The 18,519-nt window shown below is 36.2% G+C and overlaps 1 protein-coding gene across 1 annotated transcript in view; it reads right to left on the bottom strand.

Moving 5' to 3' along the window:
- LOC114043640 overlaps nt 1-18,519 on the bottom strand; it is a 54,845-nt gene that overhangs the window by 14,092 nt on the left and 22,234 nt on the right. The window contains exons 10-17 of the mRNA XM_027862706.1: nt 15,784-15,846; nt 13,832-13,954; nt 11,714-11,869; nt 8,438-8,491; nt 7,987-8,207; nt 6,985-7,061; nt 5,650-5,760; nt 426-512 (exon numbers count right to left, since the gene is read on the bottom strand). Of these exons, the coding sequence (XP_027718507.1) occupies nt 426-512; nt 5,650-5,760; nt 6,985-7,061; nt 7,987-8,207; nt 8,438-8,491; nt 11,714-11,869; nt 13,832-13,954; nt 15,784-15,846 (892 nt within the window). The remainder of the gene's footprint in view (nt 1-425; nt 513-5,649; nt 5,761-6,984; nt 7,062-7,986; nt 8,208-8,437; nt 8,492-11,713; nt 11,870-13,831; nt 13,955-15,783; nt 15,847-18,519) is intronic.

Below are 18,519 nucleotides of genomic sequence, written 5' to 3'. Positions count from 1 at the left end.
GCAAAGGTAAAATGGACAGACCTTGGCAACAGTTTGGATATGGGTGGGGGTGGGGGTGGTGTGAGAGACAGTGAGCAACACAGGATGACTCCTAGGTTATGAACCAGATGAATTGGGAAGATGTTATTGTCCTCTATGGAAAAAGGGAAGGTAGGAGAGAGGTAGGTGGGTGGGTTTAGGGGGAGAGATGAGTTCTGTTTTGGATATATTGAGTTTAAGATATCTATAGGACGTCCAGTTCAAGATATCTGAAAGGAAGCTGGAGATGTGAGATTGGAAAGACTGGGGCAATTCCCACACTGATGTATACTTTAAATACTCAGACTGAGGCCTATGGTATTAAAGATTATTCATTACTGAAATTTAACACTGCAACTTCAAATATCAGAACACACAGAGAAAAAGATGCAAAATTATAAACTTACAGAACCATAAAATACATTTGAAGGTAAAGAAATATTGACTTTCAATCTTAGTTCTTCTAAAATGCCAAAGGACACATCACACACCATCTGCAACAAAGTCATATGTTGTAGGATTTAGAGTGGAAAAGACCAAGCATATCATCTAATTCAACCCCTATCATTTAAAAAATATATTTTATTTCCCCCCCACCATTACATGCTAAAACAATTTTAAACTTTTTTTTAAGTTTTCTGTTCCAAATTCTCACTCCCTCCCTCCTCCCTGAGATAGTAAGCAATCAGATAGTCATACAAGTGTAATTACATAAAAATTTCCATACTAGTCATTTTGAGTAAGAAGACTCGAATAAAAAAAAAAAAAGAATGAAAGAAAGAAAATGAAAAATAGCATGCTTCAGTCTGTATTCAAACAATATCAGTTCTTTCTCTGGAGGTAGATAGTATGCTTCATCATTAATCTTTTGGAATAGTCTTGAATCATTGTATTGCTGAGAATAGGTAAGTCATTCACAGTTCTTCATCATACAATATTGCTGTTACTGTGTACAACGTTCTCCTGGTTCTGTTTACTTTACTCAGCATCAGTTCATGTAAGTCTTTCCAGGTTTTTCTGAAATCACCCTGCTTGTCTTTGTGTGTGTGTGTGTGTGTGTGTGTGTTTGTGGGGCAATTGGGGATTAAGTGAGTTGCCCAGGGTCACACAGAGTGTCATGTGTCAAATGTCTGGTCTGAGACTGGATTTGAACTCAGGTCCTCCTGACTCCAGGGCTGGTGCTCTATCCACTGTGCCACCTGCTGCCCCCATCTGTCATTTCTTATACCACAATAATATTTCATTACAATCAGCTACCACAGCTTATTTAGCCATTCCCCAATTGATGGGCATCCCTTTGATCTCCAATTCTTAACCATCACAAAAAGAGCTACTATAAATATTTTTGTACAATAGGTCCTCCCCCCCCCTTATAGATTTGGGTGACAGACCTAGCAATGTTATTGCTGGATCAAAGAGTATGCAGTTTTATAGACCTTTGGGCATTGTTACGAATTGCTTTCCAGAATGGTTGAATCAGTTCACAACTCCACCAACAGTGCATTAGTTGCATGGTCTTCTTATATCCCCTCCAACATGCAACATTTTCCTTTTCTGTCATATTAGCCAATCTGATAGGTGTAAGATGGTACACTTCACAGTTGTTTTAATTTGCATTTCTCTAATCAACAATGATTTAGAGCATTTCTTATGACCACAGATAGCTTTGATTTCTTTGTCTGAAAATTGCCTGTTCATATCCTTTGATCATGTATCAATTGGGGAACAATATATTTTTATAAATTTGACTCAATTCTCTATATATTTAAAAAATGAGGCCTTTTTCAGAAATACTTGTTGCAAAACTCCCCCACCCCCCAGTTTTCTGTCAAATAATGACTTTTTGTTCTAAAAGCTGAGATCTTTGGGTTTATCATATAGATTCCTATGGTCATTTACTACAATGTAATTTTTACCTAACCTATTCCACTGATCTTCCACTCTTTCTTAGACACTACCATATTGTTTTGATAATTACTGTTTCATAATACAGTTTGAGATCTGGTATGGCTAGATCACCTTCTTTCACATTTTTTTCATTAATTCCCTTGATATCCTTGAGCTTTTGCTCTTCCAGATGAACTTTGTCTAGCTCCATAAAATAATTCTTTGATATTTTGATATGGCACTTAAATGAATAAATTTAGGTAAAATTGTCATTTTTATTATATTGGCTCAGCCTATCCATGAGCAATTGATATTTTTCCAATTGTTTAGATCTGACTTTATTTGTGTGAAAAGTGTTTTATAGTTGTGTTCATGTAGTTCCTGGGTTTGTCTTGGCAGGTAGAATTTCAAATATTTAATACTGTCTACAGTTATTTTAAACAGAATTTCTCTATCTCTTGCTGTTGTACTTTGTTGGTAACATATAGAAATGCTGATGATTTATGTCGGTTTATTGTGTGTCCTGCAACTTTGCTAAAGTTAATTATTTCAATTAGTTTTTTTGTTGATTTTCAAGAAGTATAACATCATATCATCTGCAAAGAGTGACAGTTTTGTTTCCTCTATGCCTATTCTAATTCCTTTAATTTCTTTTTCTTTTCTTATTGCTATAGCTAACATTTCTAGTACAATATTAAATAACAGAGGTGATAAAGCATCCTTGCTTCACCCGACTGTACTGTAAAGGCTTCGAGCTTATCCCTATTACAGATAATGCTTGCTGATGGTTTTAGATAAATGTTACATATCATTTTAAGGTAAGCTCCATTTATTCCTATGCTCTATAGTGTTTTTAATAGGAATGGGTGCTGTATTTTGTCAAAGGCTTTTTCTGCATTTATTGAGATAATTATATTTTTTCTGTTGGTTTTGTTATTGATATGGTCAATTATGCTGATAGTTTTCCTAATTTTGAACCAGCTCTACATTCCTGGCATAAATCCTACCTGGTCATAGTATGACCCTTGTGATATATTACTGTAATCTCTTTGCTAGTTTTTTATTTAAATTTTTTGCATCAATATTCATTAGAGAAATTGGTCTGTAATTTTCTCGGCTTCGGCTCTTCCTGGCTTAGCTATCAGCATCATATCTGTGTCGTAAAAGGAATTTGGTAAGACTCCTTCTTTGCCTATTTTTCCAAGTAGTTTATATAGTATTAGGGTTAATTGTTCTTTAAATGTTTGGTAAAATTTGCTCGTGAATCCATTTGGTTTGGTCCTGGGGATTTTTTCTTAGAAGTCCACTGATGGCTTGTTCAATTTCTTTTTCTAAGATTGGGTTATTTAAATATTTTATTTCTTCTGTTAATCTGGGTAATTTATATTTTTGTAAATATTCACCCATTTCATTTAAACTGTCAAATTTATTGGCATGTAAGTGGGCAAAATAGCTCCTAACAATTGTCTTAATTTCCTCTTCATTGGTGCTGAATTCACTCCTTTCATTTTTGATACAAGTAATTTGATTTTCTTCTTTCCTTTTTTTAAATCAAATTAACTAAAGGTTTATCTATTTCATTGTGTTTTTTCCCCCCATAAAACCAGCTTCTAGTTTTATTTATTAGCTCAATGATTTTACTTTCAATTTGTTAATCCCTCCTTTGATTTTCAGGATTTCCAATATGGTGTTTAATTGGGGATTTTTAATTTGTTCTTTTTCTAGTTGTTTTTAGTTGCATGCCCAATTCATTGATCTGTTTTTTCTCTATTTTACTGATGTAAGCAATTAGAGAGATAAATTTCCCCCTGAGTACCACTTTGATTGCATCCCATAAATTTTGGTATGTTATCTCATTGTTGTCATTTTCTTTAATTGAAATCATCAACTCCTTTTATGATTTATACTTTGATTATTTTTTAAGATTAGATTATTTAGTTTCTAATTGATTTTTAATCTCTTTCTACTGTCCATTATTGAATGTAATTTTTATTGCATTATAATCTGAAAAGGATGCATTTACTATTTCTGCATTTGGTTGTGAAATTTTTATGTTCTAATACATGGTCAATTTTTGTGTGGGTGCCATGTACTGCTGAGAAAAAGATATATTCCTTTCCATTCACATTCAGTTTCCTCCAGAGATCTATCATATTTGACTTTTCCAGAATTTTATTCCCCTCCTTAACTTCTTTTTTGATTATTTTTTGGTGAGATTTATCTAGTTCTGAGAGGGGAAAACTGAGGTCCCCCAGTAGTATAGTTTTATTATTTATTTCCTCTTGTAACTCATTCAACTTTTCCTTCAAAAATTTAGATGCTATAGCATTTGGTGCACACACACACGCACACACACACACACAAACTTGAATTGATGACTTCATTGTCTATGGTACCTTTCAGCAAAATAGTTTCCTTCCTTATTTCTTTTAATGATCATTTTTTAGATGAGTAATGTGAGGCCTAAAGACGTTAAGTGGCTTGCCCCTGTTCACAAAGGCAATGAGTATCAGGGTCATTCTTGGAACCCAGGTCCTCTGACCCAGATCCAATAGTCAGTCACTAGCTGAGTCAGACTTGCTTATTTTGTTCAAATGCAAAATGTTCTAGGGCTAACCATAACTCAGAAGTCAACTACAATGGTGTAATGTTCTTTTGTATAGACAGCTGTTAGTAGTTCGGTTGTTCATTTACAATTTCTTAAATCCTTGGAATGATATATTCATGTCCTCGATATATTCCTGAAAAATTGCTGATACGTACAATTCTGGAGTTGGATTCATATTGTTGAACCCTGACATTAAGGCAAAGAGTTCACATTTCTATAACTCATTTCATAATTTACAAAGTGCTTTCCTTGAAGCAATCCTGTGTGTTGTATAGGGCAGGTGTTATTTTCCCCATTTTACAGATAAGGAAATTGAGACTCAGAGCAGTAAGTGGCTTGCCCAAGATCATACAATCAGTAAATGTTGGAGTTGAGACTGGAACCCATATCTTCTAGATTCAACACCCTTTTTTTTAAAAAAAAAAAAAGTTACATTACCTATTTAAGTCCTATTTTTCTGCTGGCTTATTACACTATTATTTCAGAGGCTGTATGTATTAATTTCAGATTCTAACGCTTACTCATGATGCCCCACAGGGTCTGCACACAGACAGGGTCTCAGACAAACTGGGAGGCTGGGATTGGGAGTGAGCAATGGGTACAAAAGCATAAACAAGCATTTGAATATACCAGATAAGCTCAAGAAATTTAAAGGAACCATCCTTCCTGAAAAGAACATGCTCCAGTCTATTTTCTGCAAGCTGGATATACTAGTCTTATTAAACTAGGCCACACTTGCATATTCAGATTATCTTTAGAGCAACTAGTACCTAGACATTCAGCCTCCAAGCTTAAACTAAAAACAAATAAGCTTGAATATTTTTCAGAGAAACCTTAGGAATGTCTAAGCTTAGGGGTGGGGAACCTGTGGCCTCAAGGCCACATGCAGCCCTTTAGGTCCTTGGGTCCAGCCTTTGGACTGAGTCCAAGTTTTATAGAACATTTTATTTTATTAAGGGAATTTGTTCTATGAAGTTTGGATTCAGTCAAAGGGCCACACTTGAGGACCTGGAGGGCCACATATGGCCTTGAGGGCACAGGGTCCCCTCTGCTGGCCCCTATGCTACCTTTAAACTGAAGTATTAATGTAGGCCACCCCAGGATACTAGCTTGTTTCTTCAAAGATTACAAGTTACCTGTCTGAAGGAAGGTGGTGGTTCTCTCAGTGTGAGAGTAGTAAGGAGGCCATTCTGTTCCAAAATAGGACTACTGCCCAAAATTGTGATGAGTGCACTCCAGCATCTTGACTGAAAAACAGGAGTTTTGACATCAAACTGCAGGCTCTCAAAACCTTACAAAGATTTTCAAAAATGAAAAGGTAGAAGAGTGAGTGGGGTTGGGGCTACTAATGTTCTTCTTCACAGAATATACTAAATACAAAAATAGTACTGTACTTCTCACCAAGTTTCTCTCTTCTCTCCCCAAAGATATCAGAATTTAGGTATTTGGGTGTTGCAGTGGGGGAAAACAATGGAAAAAGCTCATAGAAGGTTCTTTGTAAGCGAGTGTTGCAACATGCCTTTGTTTAAAGAAAGAAACTGACTTTTTATAGACATTGGGCTCATGAAGATTTTTTCAGGGGAATAGGGTAAATAATTAGAGATATCTATGAAATAGAGGCATCCAGAAAAGAAAGTTTGTGGAGAAAAAAATTACATTTTGATAATGCTTTGAAGTTTACAAAGTACTTTCCTTGTAACACCTCCATGTGAAGGCAGCACAAAAGTCAGCAGGTCGGCTAGGCTTAGGGACCAGCCTGTGCTTTCCCTGATAAAGGGAACCCTAAGATGAAGAGATTCTTGCCCCAGGTACAGGTCAGCCCCTTCTTTTTGTGACCTTTAGTGTCAGAGCTACCCAGAGCACACTGAAGCTTGCTCTGAGACACGTCTAGAATGTCTGAGGCAGGATAACACGCAGGGAACAGTACTAAGAGTAGACATGTACAGAGCTCCCTAGGGTTTGCAATACATTTAATATATACATTCTCTTCTTAGTGACGAGGTAGTGCTTCACGTGTCATCATGCCTACTTAAAGAAGAGGAAACAAGCTCAGAGAGGTTCAATGACTACCTCGTCCAGGACTAAATGGATCTGTGTAAGAGGGCAGAAAGAAAGAGCTAGCTGCCTTGATTCTTATTTTCATTTAGGGCTTACTTTTCAGCAGGGGGAAAAAAGAAAGTAAAGCTGGCCAGTAGCAACTTCTGAATCATAATAAGAAATGAGAGAGTGGACTATAAACTCAAACTGCTTGGTTCTTAAAGCCGGTACCAATCTATTTCTATAGCTGTGACAATACAGTTATCATAAAATCCAGTTTGGTTAAATATGATTAGAATTAAAATAAATACTAAATGTGCCACAGCATTAAAGGCTGAAACTAGATTTCCTTTTTTTTAATAGTAAAGACTGGCTCACAGCAAGGATGAATATAATATGAATGAAATATGAATAAATATGAATGGAATCCTTACATTTCTGTATAAGGACTGATTGCTGTAGAGTACTCGGAGGGCCTGCTTAATTAGAGTACAACATTTTACAGGAGAACCTGGAGGAAAAGAATTGAAAATCAAAATCACAGAACTGGCCTTAAAAAAGACAATATATTCTCCCATCCTAAGAAACAAAAGATCCACACAAGTAATCTACTTAGCTAAATGCCTAAATAACTTATTTAAGGAACAATGGTCATTTTAACTAGGGGACCATAATTGTTCCAGTCTGTCTCAACTGCAGCAATTTTAGGGGATCACATGGTATGGAAAGGTTCAGGCGAAGCTGATAGTCAACACGAACAACATCTCATGTGATCAATCCCCCGCCCTACTCATACTGTGAGGCATAAGGATATACTTTAAAAAAGCAAACATCTCTGGGTCCGGGAAACCATAACCAGCTGAGAGTTGGGACCTAGGACAAGCGCTTTGAGGGTAGTAGTTTGCTAGGAAGGAAAGGTGATCTAAAAAGGAAGACTTGAAGATGCCACAGAAATGTCTAATCATAGAATGTCAGAGTAGAAGGAACCTTAGGAATCACCTACAGTAGTTTAAACCCCTCATTTTATTGGAGGAAACTGAGGTCCAGAGGGCAATGATTTGCTTGAGGTCACACAACTAATAAGTGGCAGAGATGGGACTGTGTGACCAATTTCACAATTTTGATGAGGGCTTGGTCTTATCTCTTACGCCACCTTTGATATGTATACAATACACATACACACATGCATGCACACACATAAAGAAAATATAGATTACATGTATATGTATATAACATACATGCAGATAGGTATGTATGTATATATATATTTTCAATTTAGATTGTTGACCCATGCCCTGCACAATACATCTCACACTTTGTAATACTATTTCAGTATGAGCCGTTAAAAGGAGAGAAGCATCCCACTGCACCAAAACCCAAGTTGAATATCACACCAGAAGCAGGTGTAAAACATGTGAGAGGATGTCAGTGCTCACCTACGTTCAAAATCCACTTGTCAGAGTCTTGGAAGTCTTTCCCTGAGGGGACGCTTCCTGTCCAGAACATCTTCAGGTAGCTCTCAAACTGCAAGGGTGCAAGCCGGCAGGCTGTGCAGCATGCCAGGTTGTTGATGGGAAGTAGTAACGAGTATGCAGCACTGGTGAAATCACCACTTTTGCACAAGTAGAAAGGAATCTTGTCTCTAAGATCCCTTAACCTGTATAAAGGTTGCTTCCTTTAAAATTAAACTTCTCAAAGGCATAAATGAAATAATAAGTGGAAATCTGTTTAGTGTTTAAAATATGCATAGAATCTATACAAATCTATCACCAGGCAAGACCCCTTCATTTTAAAGGATTTGGGCAACTTATAATTTGATCTTCAATGTAACTGCATAAGAAATGTAATCACACATCTATCTGAAGGGACACATGGCTTCTTTCTTACCCAACGCCTTCATTACACTTTACTGCTCTCAAATAGCGAACTAGTTCTTTGTACCTAAATGGGGGGAGAAAAAAAAATCTTCTTATATCCTGTTTTCAGTTGTTTAAATGGACAGAGAAAGAATTTCAATTCTGTGTCTGGTAATTTCTTGCCATAGTTTACATCTGTATAAGCATTTCAATATATTACTGGAAAAAAGCTCATCCAAACTAAGAATGGTTGTACTTAATGTCAATCTGACAATTTACAAAAAGAAACTTAAATGGTCAATGGTTACAATTATCATTCTATCAAAGAAGCATAAAATCTATTAAAGTATCAGGGAATTTTAGAACTGGAAGGAGACTTTAAGATTATAGTCAAACTCTTTTGAGGACCAGAAGTGAAGGGTACATTAAAAAAAAAAAAAGAACATATGCACTTTATTTTTAATTTTCTTTTTTATTATGAGCTTAATTATCAAACACAAATATTCCAATATACAAAAGAGAATCAAAAAAAGGATCACATAAAAAACCTTGAAATAAATATTTCAATATACAAAAGAGAATCAAAAAAAGGATCACATAAAAAACCTTGAAATTCTGTTAGGTTTATTAAATTTAACAAAACACTAACAAAATTGCCCTGTTTGTTACTTGGAGGGTATATTTCCAAAGTTAAAAATCCATCCTTTGCCCCTTCCATTGAATCACCTTGCTTCTTCAACCACCTATTACTGCTTATAAAATGCAACCACTTTCATGAAAGCAGGTCAGATTAAAATTCTCTCTTCCTCTCAGCACCCCCAAAGGAAAACGTCAAAATTCTATGAATCCAAATGACATGATACTAAAAAAAAAAAAAAAGCCTCTCTGTTCTCAAGGACAACAGCTATACACTAATATTTAAAAACCTTTAGGAAATTGTACTTTTGATGATGAATTGTTTTGAAAAGGTCTCTTATGGCACAGGCAATACACTTAAAATATCTGCCCACTTCAAAGTTCTCTGCTCGACAGGCTACCATCCTTCACACCCCAAGCTTTTTATTCTTTCCAAAAGATGAAGAATCAATCCAATTAATTAAGTACATAGCATAAAACGAAAAAGTCTCTGCCTTCAAGAAGATTACAGATTTGGGATGATGGGAAGGGAAGATATAAAGACTCAGGTGAAAGGTAGTGAAATATTAAACTGGTTCAGCTAAAGTAGAAATGTTGATTAGCACCGTGGCAAAAATATACTCCCTCTCCAAAACTGTGTTAAAATATAAATTTGGGGTCTTTAATATTTGTAATGGAAGAACAGACCTTTTCTTTCTTTTTTCATACATACTGTCATCTTTGGATTGTGGGATCACATGGGGGAAAAGTCAGTCATATCTCCACAACCATCTTAATTCTGGTTCTCCATCCTGCAAAAGCCTAGATTCTTGGAGCCCAATGTTCTCTTCTCAATTTAGCCTGTATACAATTTGCCACATTAATTTCTCCTAAATCCTGCTGCCCAAAAGAGGAATTAATATTGGTAGGAGAACCAGATCAATTCTTTTCATTAAGAAGAAAATGTATCCCATTACTAGGCCTACACTCCAAAGAAATCAAAGAAAGAAGAAAAGTATCCATACGCACAAAAATTTACAGCAGCTCTTTATAGTGGTGAAGTGGAAACTAAGGAGGTATCCACTGAGGGTGGGGGAGAGAAATGGCTGAATAAATTATAGTACATAAATGCAATGGAATAGTATTGTGTTGTAAGATGACAAAAAGGACTGTTTCAAAGAAACCTAGAACACTTGTGTGAACTGATGCAGAAGGAAGTGCAAACTATAGAACAATTTATATAATAACACTGTGAAGACAAACAACTTTGAAAAACTTAAATTAACTCTAAACAATGCAACGACCAATCAAAATTCCAGAAGACAGATGATGAAGCAAACTGAAAGAGTTACAATACTGAATTTGTTATATATTTAATGCAAAAGTTGTATATAAGAAGAGATTCAGTTTCTTGTATGATCCTTTTTCTTCTGTTCTACTCCGTATACGGCAATATCCGTTTTATTTGGTTTTTGTTTAAGTTCAACATTTAAAAAATTCTACAAGAGAATACCCCTATAAATCTAATGAAATAATACTGATCCAATGACTCATTTCAACTGGATAATTTACACTACAAAATTCCATCACATTGTGGTAAAGCTTAGTTGTACACTTGGGACAAATTGTGCTAAACTATGGTAGACTGGGAGGGTTCAGGGCTGGGATGGGTAGGGAGTGACAAAAGGCAGTATGTTAGGGACTCCCAATGTAGAAAATGAGAAATGAGGAAAGGGACTATATGTGAAGAACTCTTCATCTTGAGTGATGACAACAAAAACTAGAGATCATTGACAGAATGTGGAAACCGGCTTATTAGGCTTTTACTAAGTTTAGGGACAGCCCCTTTAAGAAGATTGCCTCTTATTTCAACAAATTCCCACTAGTCCAGGGGTTCTTAACTTGGGGTCCAAGGATAGATTTCAGGGGTCCATTAACTTAGATAGGAAAAAATTACACCTTTATTTTCATTAACCTTCAACGGAAATTCTTTCAATTATTTAAATAACTTCCTTCAATTATTTGAAAACCTTATTCTGAGGAGGGGCCCATAGGCTTCACTAGACTGACAAAGGGGTCCATGAGACAAAAAAGAAAATTAAGAATGCCTAGTCTATTGCAACTAGTTCTTTCAGAATATGAATTTCTATGTCATACAAATCCCCACTACTTTTCTCTGAATATTGTTTTCTTCTTCCCTCAAATTGGACTAATCCTTATTTAGACACAACTAATCTTAAATTTGGTTGGCTTTGCTATTAGTATTGCTACTGTACAACTGTCAGATCCCTTGACAATTTGTACACGGAGTACTGTGTAGCAAAGGAACGTTTTATAATAAGGAACACGATGGAATTCACACACACATGTGTGTATGTACACACCCGTTTCCTGCTTTTAGAACAAGAGAATAGTCAATGAAATCAAGAAATTAATGTCTCTCTCAGTGAGATTACAATCTCACCAGAACACAAATATGACTTAACTATAGAGTGACTAGGGGCACAGAAAGAGGAGAGAGAGAGAGAGCAATAGAGAACAAGAGAAACAATAGATTTCATTTTGTTAAAAAGCACCTTACTCTTTTATTTCTTAGATTTGCAACCACTGTAAACAAAATACTATTTCTTAGTGATGTAGTAGAACTCAAAGTTAATCACCACAGGTATAGATAGAGTGGTGAGGCACTTACTGTCCCATGTTCTCCATTTTTTCAGTTCTAGCCTTTATCACAGTAAGAACTTCCCAGAGGAATTCCTTCTTCCCATTCTTTTTTTGTTCACCAGTAATGTTCTGGCCTTTTAAAACCGTGGTTAGTGTTCTGTGATCCCATGATGGAACATTCAGGCTGAAAGTTGGTTTAAAATGGTACAAATTGAATGATTCTTTCCTTATTTCAGAACCTAAATATTTTCACAGAGAACCAACATGTGCATAGATAGATAGTGACGTTGCTTATAGGAGCATGTTCACTTGGTAAGGATCACACAGAGTTAAGGATTTAAAAATTTTTTCCTCTTAAATTCTATGGCCTTGAAAAAATCTCCACAGTAATATTTTATTGGTTTTTTAGATTCCTGTTTTTAGTGGAGTCATTTTCTGTACTTTCCCTTTCAATTTCAACTTTTCTGACATGTGCCTATAAACCAAAATGCAGGAGAAATTCAACACCTCTTCTCAAATACATATATATGTATATATATGTGTGTATGTATATATATATATGTATACACACACATACACACACACACACATATCAAGCAAATACATTTTCCAGAACTGTTATTCTAGAAAATATCCTGTTCACACAGAATGCCTGGGGAACAATGTGCTATGGATGACTGAATATTCTGGCTGCCAATAATAATTACCACTTGGTTCTTTGCAGCCTCAGTCATCTTCTTGCTGCCGCAGTGTGCATGTTGTCTGAGGCTCTTTTCTTTCCCTTTTCTCTCCTGGTGAGCTTAACCAATCCCGTTGTTTTAATTACGACTTCTATGCAAATGACCCCCAAATTTGTCTTCAGCCTCCTTGTTCCCTTGAGCTGCAGTCCTGTGTCTATCTCTACCTGGATGCCTCTCAAATGTAACATGTTAAAAAATGAACATCATCTTATTCCTATCTACCCTCTCCTGTGAACTTCTCTATTTCTCCTGATGGGATCATAGGCCCACGTCTGATGTTACTTCTTTCATGAAGCCTAACAGGATTCCCTCCTACAGAATATGCTTTCTCACACCCCATCATATTCTACTCTGTATTATGCTTCTGGGTGAGGATGTACACATTTGACTATAAGCTCCTGAGGGCAGGTCATGCCTCTTTTTTTGTTTTTGCATTCCCAAGGCACCTAACATGGTGCTGTATACACAGCAGATGCTTAATAAAGTATTTGCTGAATTGGCAGTAACATTCCTATCCTAACCATACATGGAAGTTAATTTTCAAAGAAGCAGGATAAAATAAATTAAAAAAAATCTATCTATCTCAATTTAACATATATGGTAGGGTAAACAGACTTATAAAGGAAAAATAAAAGCCAGATTCCATAGCATAATTTTCAACCCTATTCCTCTTGTCCATCTCCCGCATTCATAAACATTTTATTGTGCTCCTGTTCCCCATCTAAGCTAGTTCTGCTTGATTTCCAGTTCAATGAATAGCAGCAGCCATTGTATTTGGAACCAGCAGGGGTCACAGGAATTATGTGAGTAAGGAATGGCAGATTTGAGGGGAACCGGGAAGATCCTCACATCCTCTGGAGATCAGAGGTTAAAGGGCATACAGGATGCCAGAGATATAAAGTTGGATTGTCCTTGTAGAGAATATACACTGAATGAAGGATTAGACCTTGGACTACCTCAAATATTTCACTGGCCAAATTCAGGTTGTGGAAACAGAGGTGAAGAACACAGATGTTACTTTTAGTATGTACTACATTTAACATCTGCGTCTTAGGTAAATTACAGTTTTATCTTCTAACTCACAGACGTCTTGGATCTGTTTAATTAAGACCCATGCTAACGAAATATTATTAAATAATCGTAACTCATATGTAAATAGTACTTCAATATTTACAAAGCACTTTATATAATCTCATAGTTTCACAACAATCTTGTTATATAGGTGCTATTATTGTCACCATTTTACAGATGAGAAAACAGGCTGAGTGTCCAGGGTCACAGAGATAGGAAGTATTCAAGGCAGAATTTGAATTCAGATCTTCCAGACACCAATCTTCACTGAGCCATTTTTTCAACACTCCCAAATTATGAGATATAAACATTTACAACTGAAATGACACACTTACCAATTTGTGAACGTAAAACAGTAAGGGGGAAGAGGAATAGTCTGGAAAAAGCTAATGAATTTTTCATAAAGTTGTTTGGGAAAGTCACTGAGCACAAGCATCCTCTGGAGGTTTTTGGTAATCCTAGATTTAAGAAAGAAATTATTTTATGAAGCTTGGTAGAAGCAGGGAATATGGCTACTTTTCTAAGTATATGTAAAATGTTAGTATTTAAGTACAAAAAGAAAGTTCTTAGGAAAAGAGGAATGAGCAAGTATTCTTAATCGAATAGGGGACTCTCCCTCCCTAGAGGCAATGACAGGCAGGAATAGATAAAAGCCCTCCCTCCATTAAGCTAAAGCACAAAGGTGTTAATGAGGGAGGTTACTGCCTACAGTCTAAGTGCTGCTTGAATGACTTAACAGACTAAGTCAGGGATCAAAGTACAAAGCATTAAGAAGAGATAGCTTTGAGCCTATAATATGATTACATGGGTTGGCAGCAGCCCACTTAATAAACTTTGAATTGCTCACAAAACCACAAATTAAAGAGGGTTTTCTATAGCTATCTTATATCATGGCCTCTAGCTAGAAGTGAAAAGGAGCTAAGAAAAATTAGGTATTCCTTCAATGGAAACGTCATTTAACATCCATAGGTAATACGTGTAAATCATGAAGAATAGAGCTATAAACTATTGCTAATGAGGTATCAATAATTACAAAAGAATTTTTAGTTGTAGATAATAAAGAATACAGAGAAGCATAGAAAGACTTCTATGAACTATTGCTAAATGCATCTCCTTTCTTTCTTTGCAGAGGTGGGAGGCTACAGATGTGGAACATTGCAAAAATGGTTAGCCTCAGTTGGTAAATCGTTTCATCTTGTTGAACAGCTCCCTGCCCCCTTCTCTTTTTCATTCTTTGTTATAAGGGTTGCCTTCTGAGAAGGGGAAGAAAGGATATATCCGGAAATGAAGTGAATTAAACACAAAATATATCAAATTTTTAAAATTCATAATTGTATGGGGATGCAAATGGACATAAATTTCAAGCTTTAATTTTATTTGAAATGAATGGCTTTAATAACAAACCATTGTTTCTATATTCTTCTAGAAAAACTATGTAATATGCTATTTTCTCTAAAATAAGCTCCTAATTCTATTGGAAAGAATCCATATCAGAGAAATGGAGAAATGGAAAAGGAAATGGAAAGCTTTTGGGTAAGATGAGATTAGGAAAAGTTCCTTAGTCCAGGACAGTAAGTGATTTGGACTGGAAGAAATAAAGCTAAAAGACTGGGGTAGTTGGATATGAAAAATACATGCACATATGGGACATAGGGGAGCGGTTAGCTATAAGGGGAAATTAAGGAACAAGCTAACCAGGGCCAAAACTCTGCTTATGTGAGTAAATGAGTAATAATGTAGTTCATATCTTAGGAGCTATTAGATAAACATCCATTTGAAATTCTGAAGTAAACAGAATTTTAATCGAATGATTAAAATGAAAATTTTAGTTGTGACAGATCTCTAAATTTATAGATCTAAATTTAAATTAATTAAATTAATTAAATCTAAATTTAGATCTCTAATTCTAGATTACTTTTCAAGTAATCATTTGTAATCAGGAGCACTATCTTCAAACCAAGCCCAAAGCTAAGTATTTCTGTGGTCTTTTTTTTTTTTTTTTTTTGGGGGGGGGGGGGGGGGGGGGGGGGTGTAGGCAGTGGGGCTAAGTGACTTGCCCAGGGTCACACAGCTAGTAAGTGTTATGTGTCTGAGGCCGAATTTGAACTCAGGTCCTCCTAAATCCAGGGCCGATGCTCTATCCACTGTGCCACCTAGCTGCCCTGTGGTTTTAATTAACTCAAACATCAGAAAGAATGTTGGGGAACTTGGATAGTTTAAAACAAGGAACTGTTAGGAACAAAGAGATTGTATGTCTTTCATTCCTATGTCAGAATAACTAACTTACCTTGACATGAGAAAAGGTACAGCTAATTTCAAAGACTCAGATGGCCCAAGATTTTGCCAGGACCTAAACCAAACGTTAAATGTGGGTTAATCATACTGACTTAAAAACTATCCACAGACTAAATTAATGTCATTATAATGAAGGGATTTTACTGAATATCATAAAGTCAAAGGGCCCAGCACAGCCTGAATTTTCAACTCTACCAGAAACTCCTTTTCACTCAATAAATCCAGGTACTCACTCCTGCTTATTCACAACAAAACTGTTTTGTATATTTGTCTAATCGTTTGTAATCATAACTGAAGCATGGATCATAGACAATCTATATTAAACACCATCCAAAAGCACACCAATCAAGTCTAATTTCTTTTAAACAACGCTCAGTAGTGTCACGCACAAACCTTAATATTTGATCATGACTAGGATGAAGACACTAGCAGCTCACATTGATATAGCACTTTATAAAATCTTTCCACAAAAACCAGGTAAGTAGGTCAATTATTGTCCTTATTTTACAAATGAGGAAACTGAGGCTCATATAGGTGAGATGGTTTGTCTGGGGTTATGCAGTGGTGGGTCCAGAGTGTTGATCCATGTCTTTGACAAGGTCAATGCTCTTTTCCTCTATATCCCAATAAAATCATGTGATCCCTATGTCTTCTCAGTGAAAATGAACTACTCTCCAGGGGCTACCAAACTCGAACTCTTACAGCTCTGTATCTGGATCACAGGCTCTATGCTCTGGTCAGACTAGAGAGCCAAACCTGACCCACAGCTGCCCCAATTACACCTCAATCTGACATTCAAACCTTTATAGTGAATACTGCAGAGGGAGATAGTCCTGTGAGAAAGGCATCAATGATCCTGAGTCTACTTTTTAATGTAATTAAAAAAAATTTCTTAGGTCTTCAAATTCAATTCAACAAGCATTAATAATGAGTTCTATTTTAGATACTATGAGTTTGGGACGACATCCAGTTTCAGAGGTCCAAGAAGCAGCTGGAGATTCATGACCTAGCTCAGCAGGAACTAGGGTTGGATGTGGGAATTATTGCACAGAGAAGGTAACTGAACCCATGGGGAGCTGATCAGAGTGTCAAACTAAACAGTACAGAGTGAAATGAGAGTCCAAGAGAAACCTTTGGAGGGATAACCACAGTTAGCAGGTATGACAAAAATGAAGATCCAGCAAAGGACAAAGAGAAAGAACACTGTCACAGAAACCTAGAGAGAGAAGCTACGAAGCATGAAGACAGACAAAAGGCCAAGAGATCATTTGTAACTTTGGAGAGGAGAGGTTGAAAACCAGAAACCAGAGGACTTAAAAGCTAGTGAGAGGAGTGGAAGCAACTAGTGTAAATGATTTTCTGAAGGAATTTAGCCAAGAAGGGGAGGAGATAATAGAATGGTAACTAGCAGGCACAGTCAGATCAAATGAAGGTTTTATCAAGGATGAGGGAGACAAGAGCTTTGTAGGCAGAATGAGCCAGTAGATAGGGTGACACTGAAATTAGAGAAAAAGTGGGAATGAGAGAGGGGACAATCTGTTGGAGAAGATGAGAGGGAGATGGATCAAATGCTGACGTGGAGGAGTTTGCCTTGAGAAAGAGAAAAGCTACTTCTTTTATGCTTAGAGAGGTCAAGAAGAATGTGGACTGAGAAAAGGTCTTCAGATTTAGCAATTAAGACCTCTTTGGTGATATTGGAGTGAGCAACTTCTAAAACCACAAATATTAGGATTGGAAGCAAGATTCTAAGGGCTGAGATGTGCCTGACAAGATTGGGAGTATTTCCAACCCATCAATTATTTGAAGACTTGTTAACTCAGGGCAAACTGAGGCTAGACTTGAAGGGTCAAACACTTAACCAAGTCATGATATAACATCACTCAGTTAGATGTTTCTATCTAATTCGCTATGTTCAAGTTTAGAAAAAAATGGTGCTACAAATACTCTATCAACAATTTTTTGGTGGTTCAGATCTCTGAAAAAAATTTTTTTTCTTGGTTATAATGGATAATTTGGTTCATGTATTTGGTTCTTACAAAATAAAAGTTCAGTCCAACTAAACATGCATTAAAATTATAACCCATTTTTTCCCGAGAAATAAAAAGACACAAATTGGAAGACAAAAATGCTAGCTTTGTAGACTCAGAGTTATGAGGGGCATGTTCATCTAGTCCAACCCCTAACCTGACACAGGAAATCCTTCTATACAATATCCAGGCCTACACCTGAACCCTTGAAAAGAACTATTCACCAAATTATATTCCATTGTTTGAAGACTACTTCCAGGAAATTTTTCTCACACTGGATTAAAATCTGCCTCCTTCTAACTTTCAACCCTTGGTACTAATTCTGTACAATGGAGCTACATAGAGAAAGCAATAAATTTAACTCCTTATCCATATGGCTTCAAAAATTTGAAGACCAATAGCAAATATCTGTTCCCAACAAGTTTTTTCTTCTCCAAACAGATGAATCAATAAACACTAAGCACTTTCTATGTGCCACGCATTGTGCTAAGCACTGGGGGATACAAAAAAAGTAAGAGATAGTCCCTGTCCTCAACGAGCTCACAATATAAAAGGGGAGACAACATGCAAACAAATATATACAGATATGCTGTATACAGTTGTCTCAACTATTCCTTATACTATGGTTTTAAGATGTCTCATCATCTTAGACACCCTCTTTTTCATAGTTTTCTTTAAAATGTAGCACCTAGACATGAGCA

The sequence above is a fragment of the Vombatus ursinus genome, unplaced genomic scaffold, assembly GCF_900497805.2.
Source record: "Vombatus ursinus unplaced genomic scaffold, bare-nosed wombat genome assembly UNPS02014770.1, whole genome shotgun sequence".
Classification (NCBI taxonomy): Eukaryota; Metazoa; Chordata; class Mammalia; order Diprotodontia; family Vombatidae; genus Vombatus; species Vombatus ursinus.
Note: the sequence above shows the minus strand (reverse complement) of the source record. Positions and strands in the feature narration are given on the sequence as shown.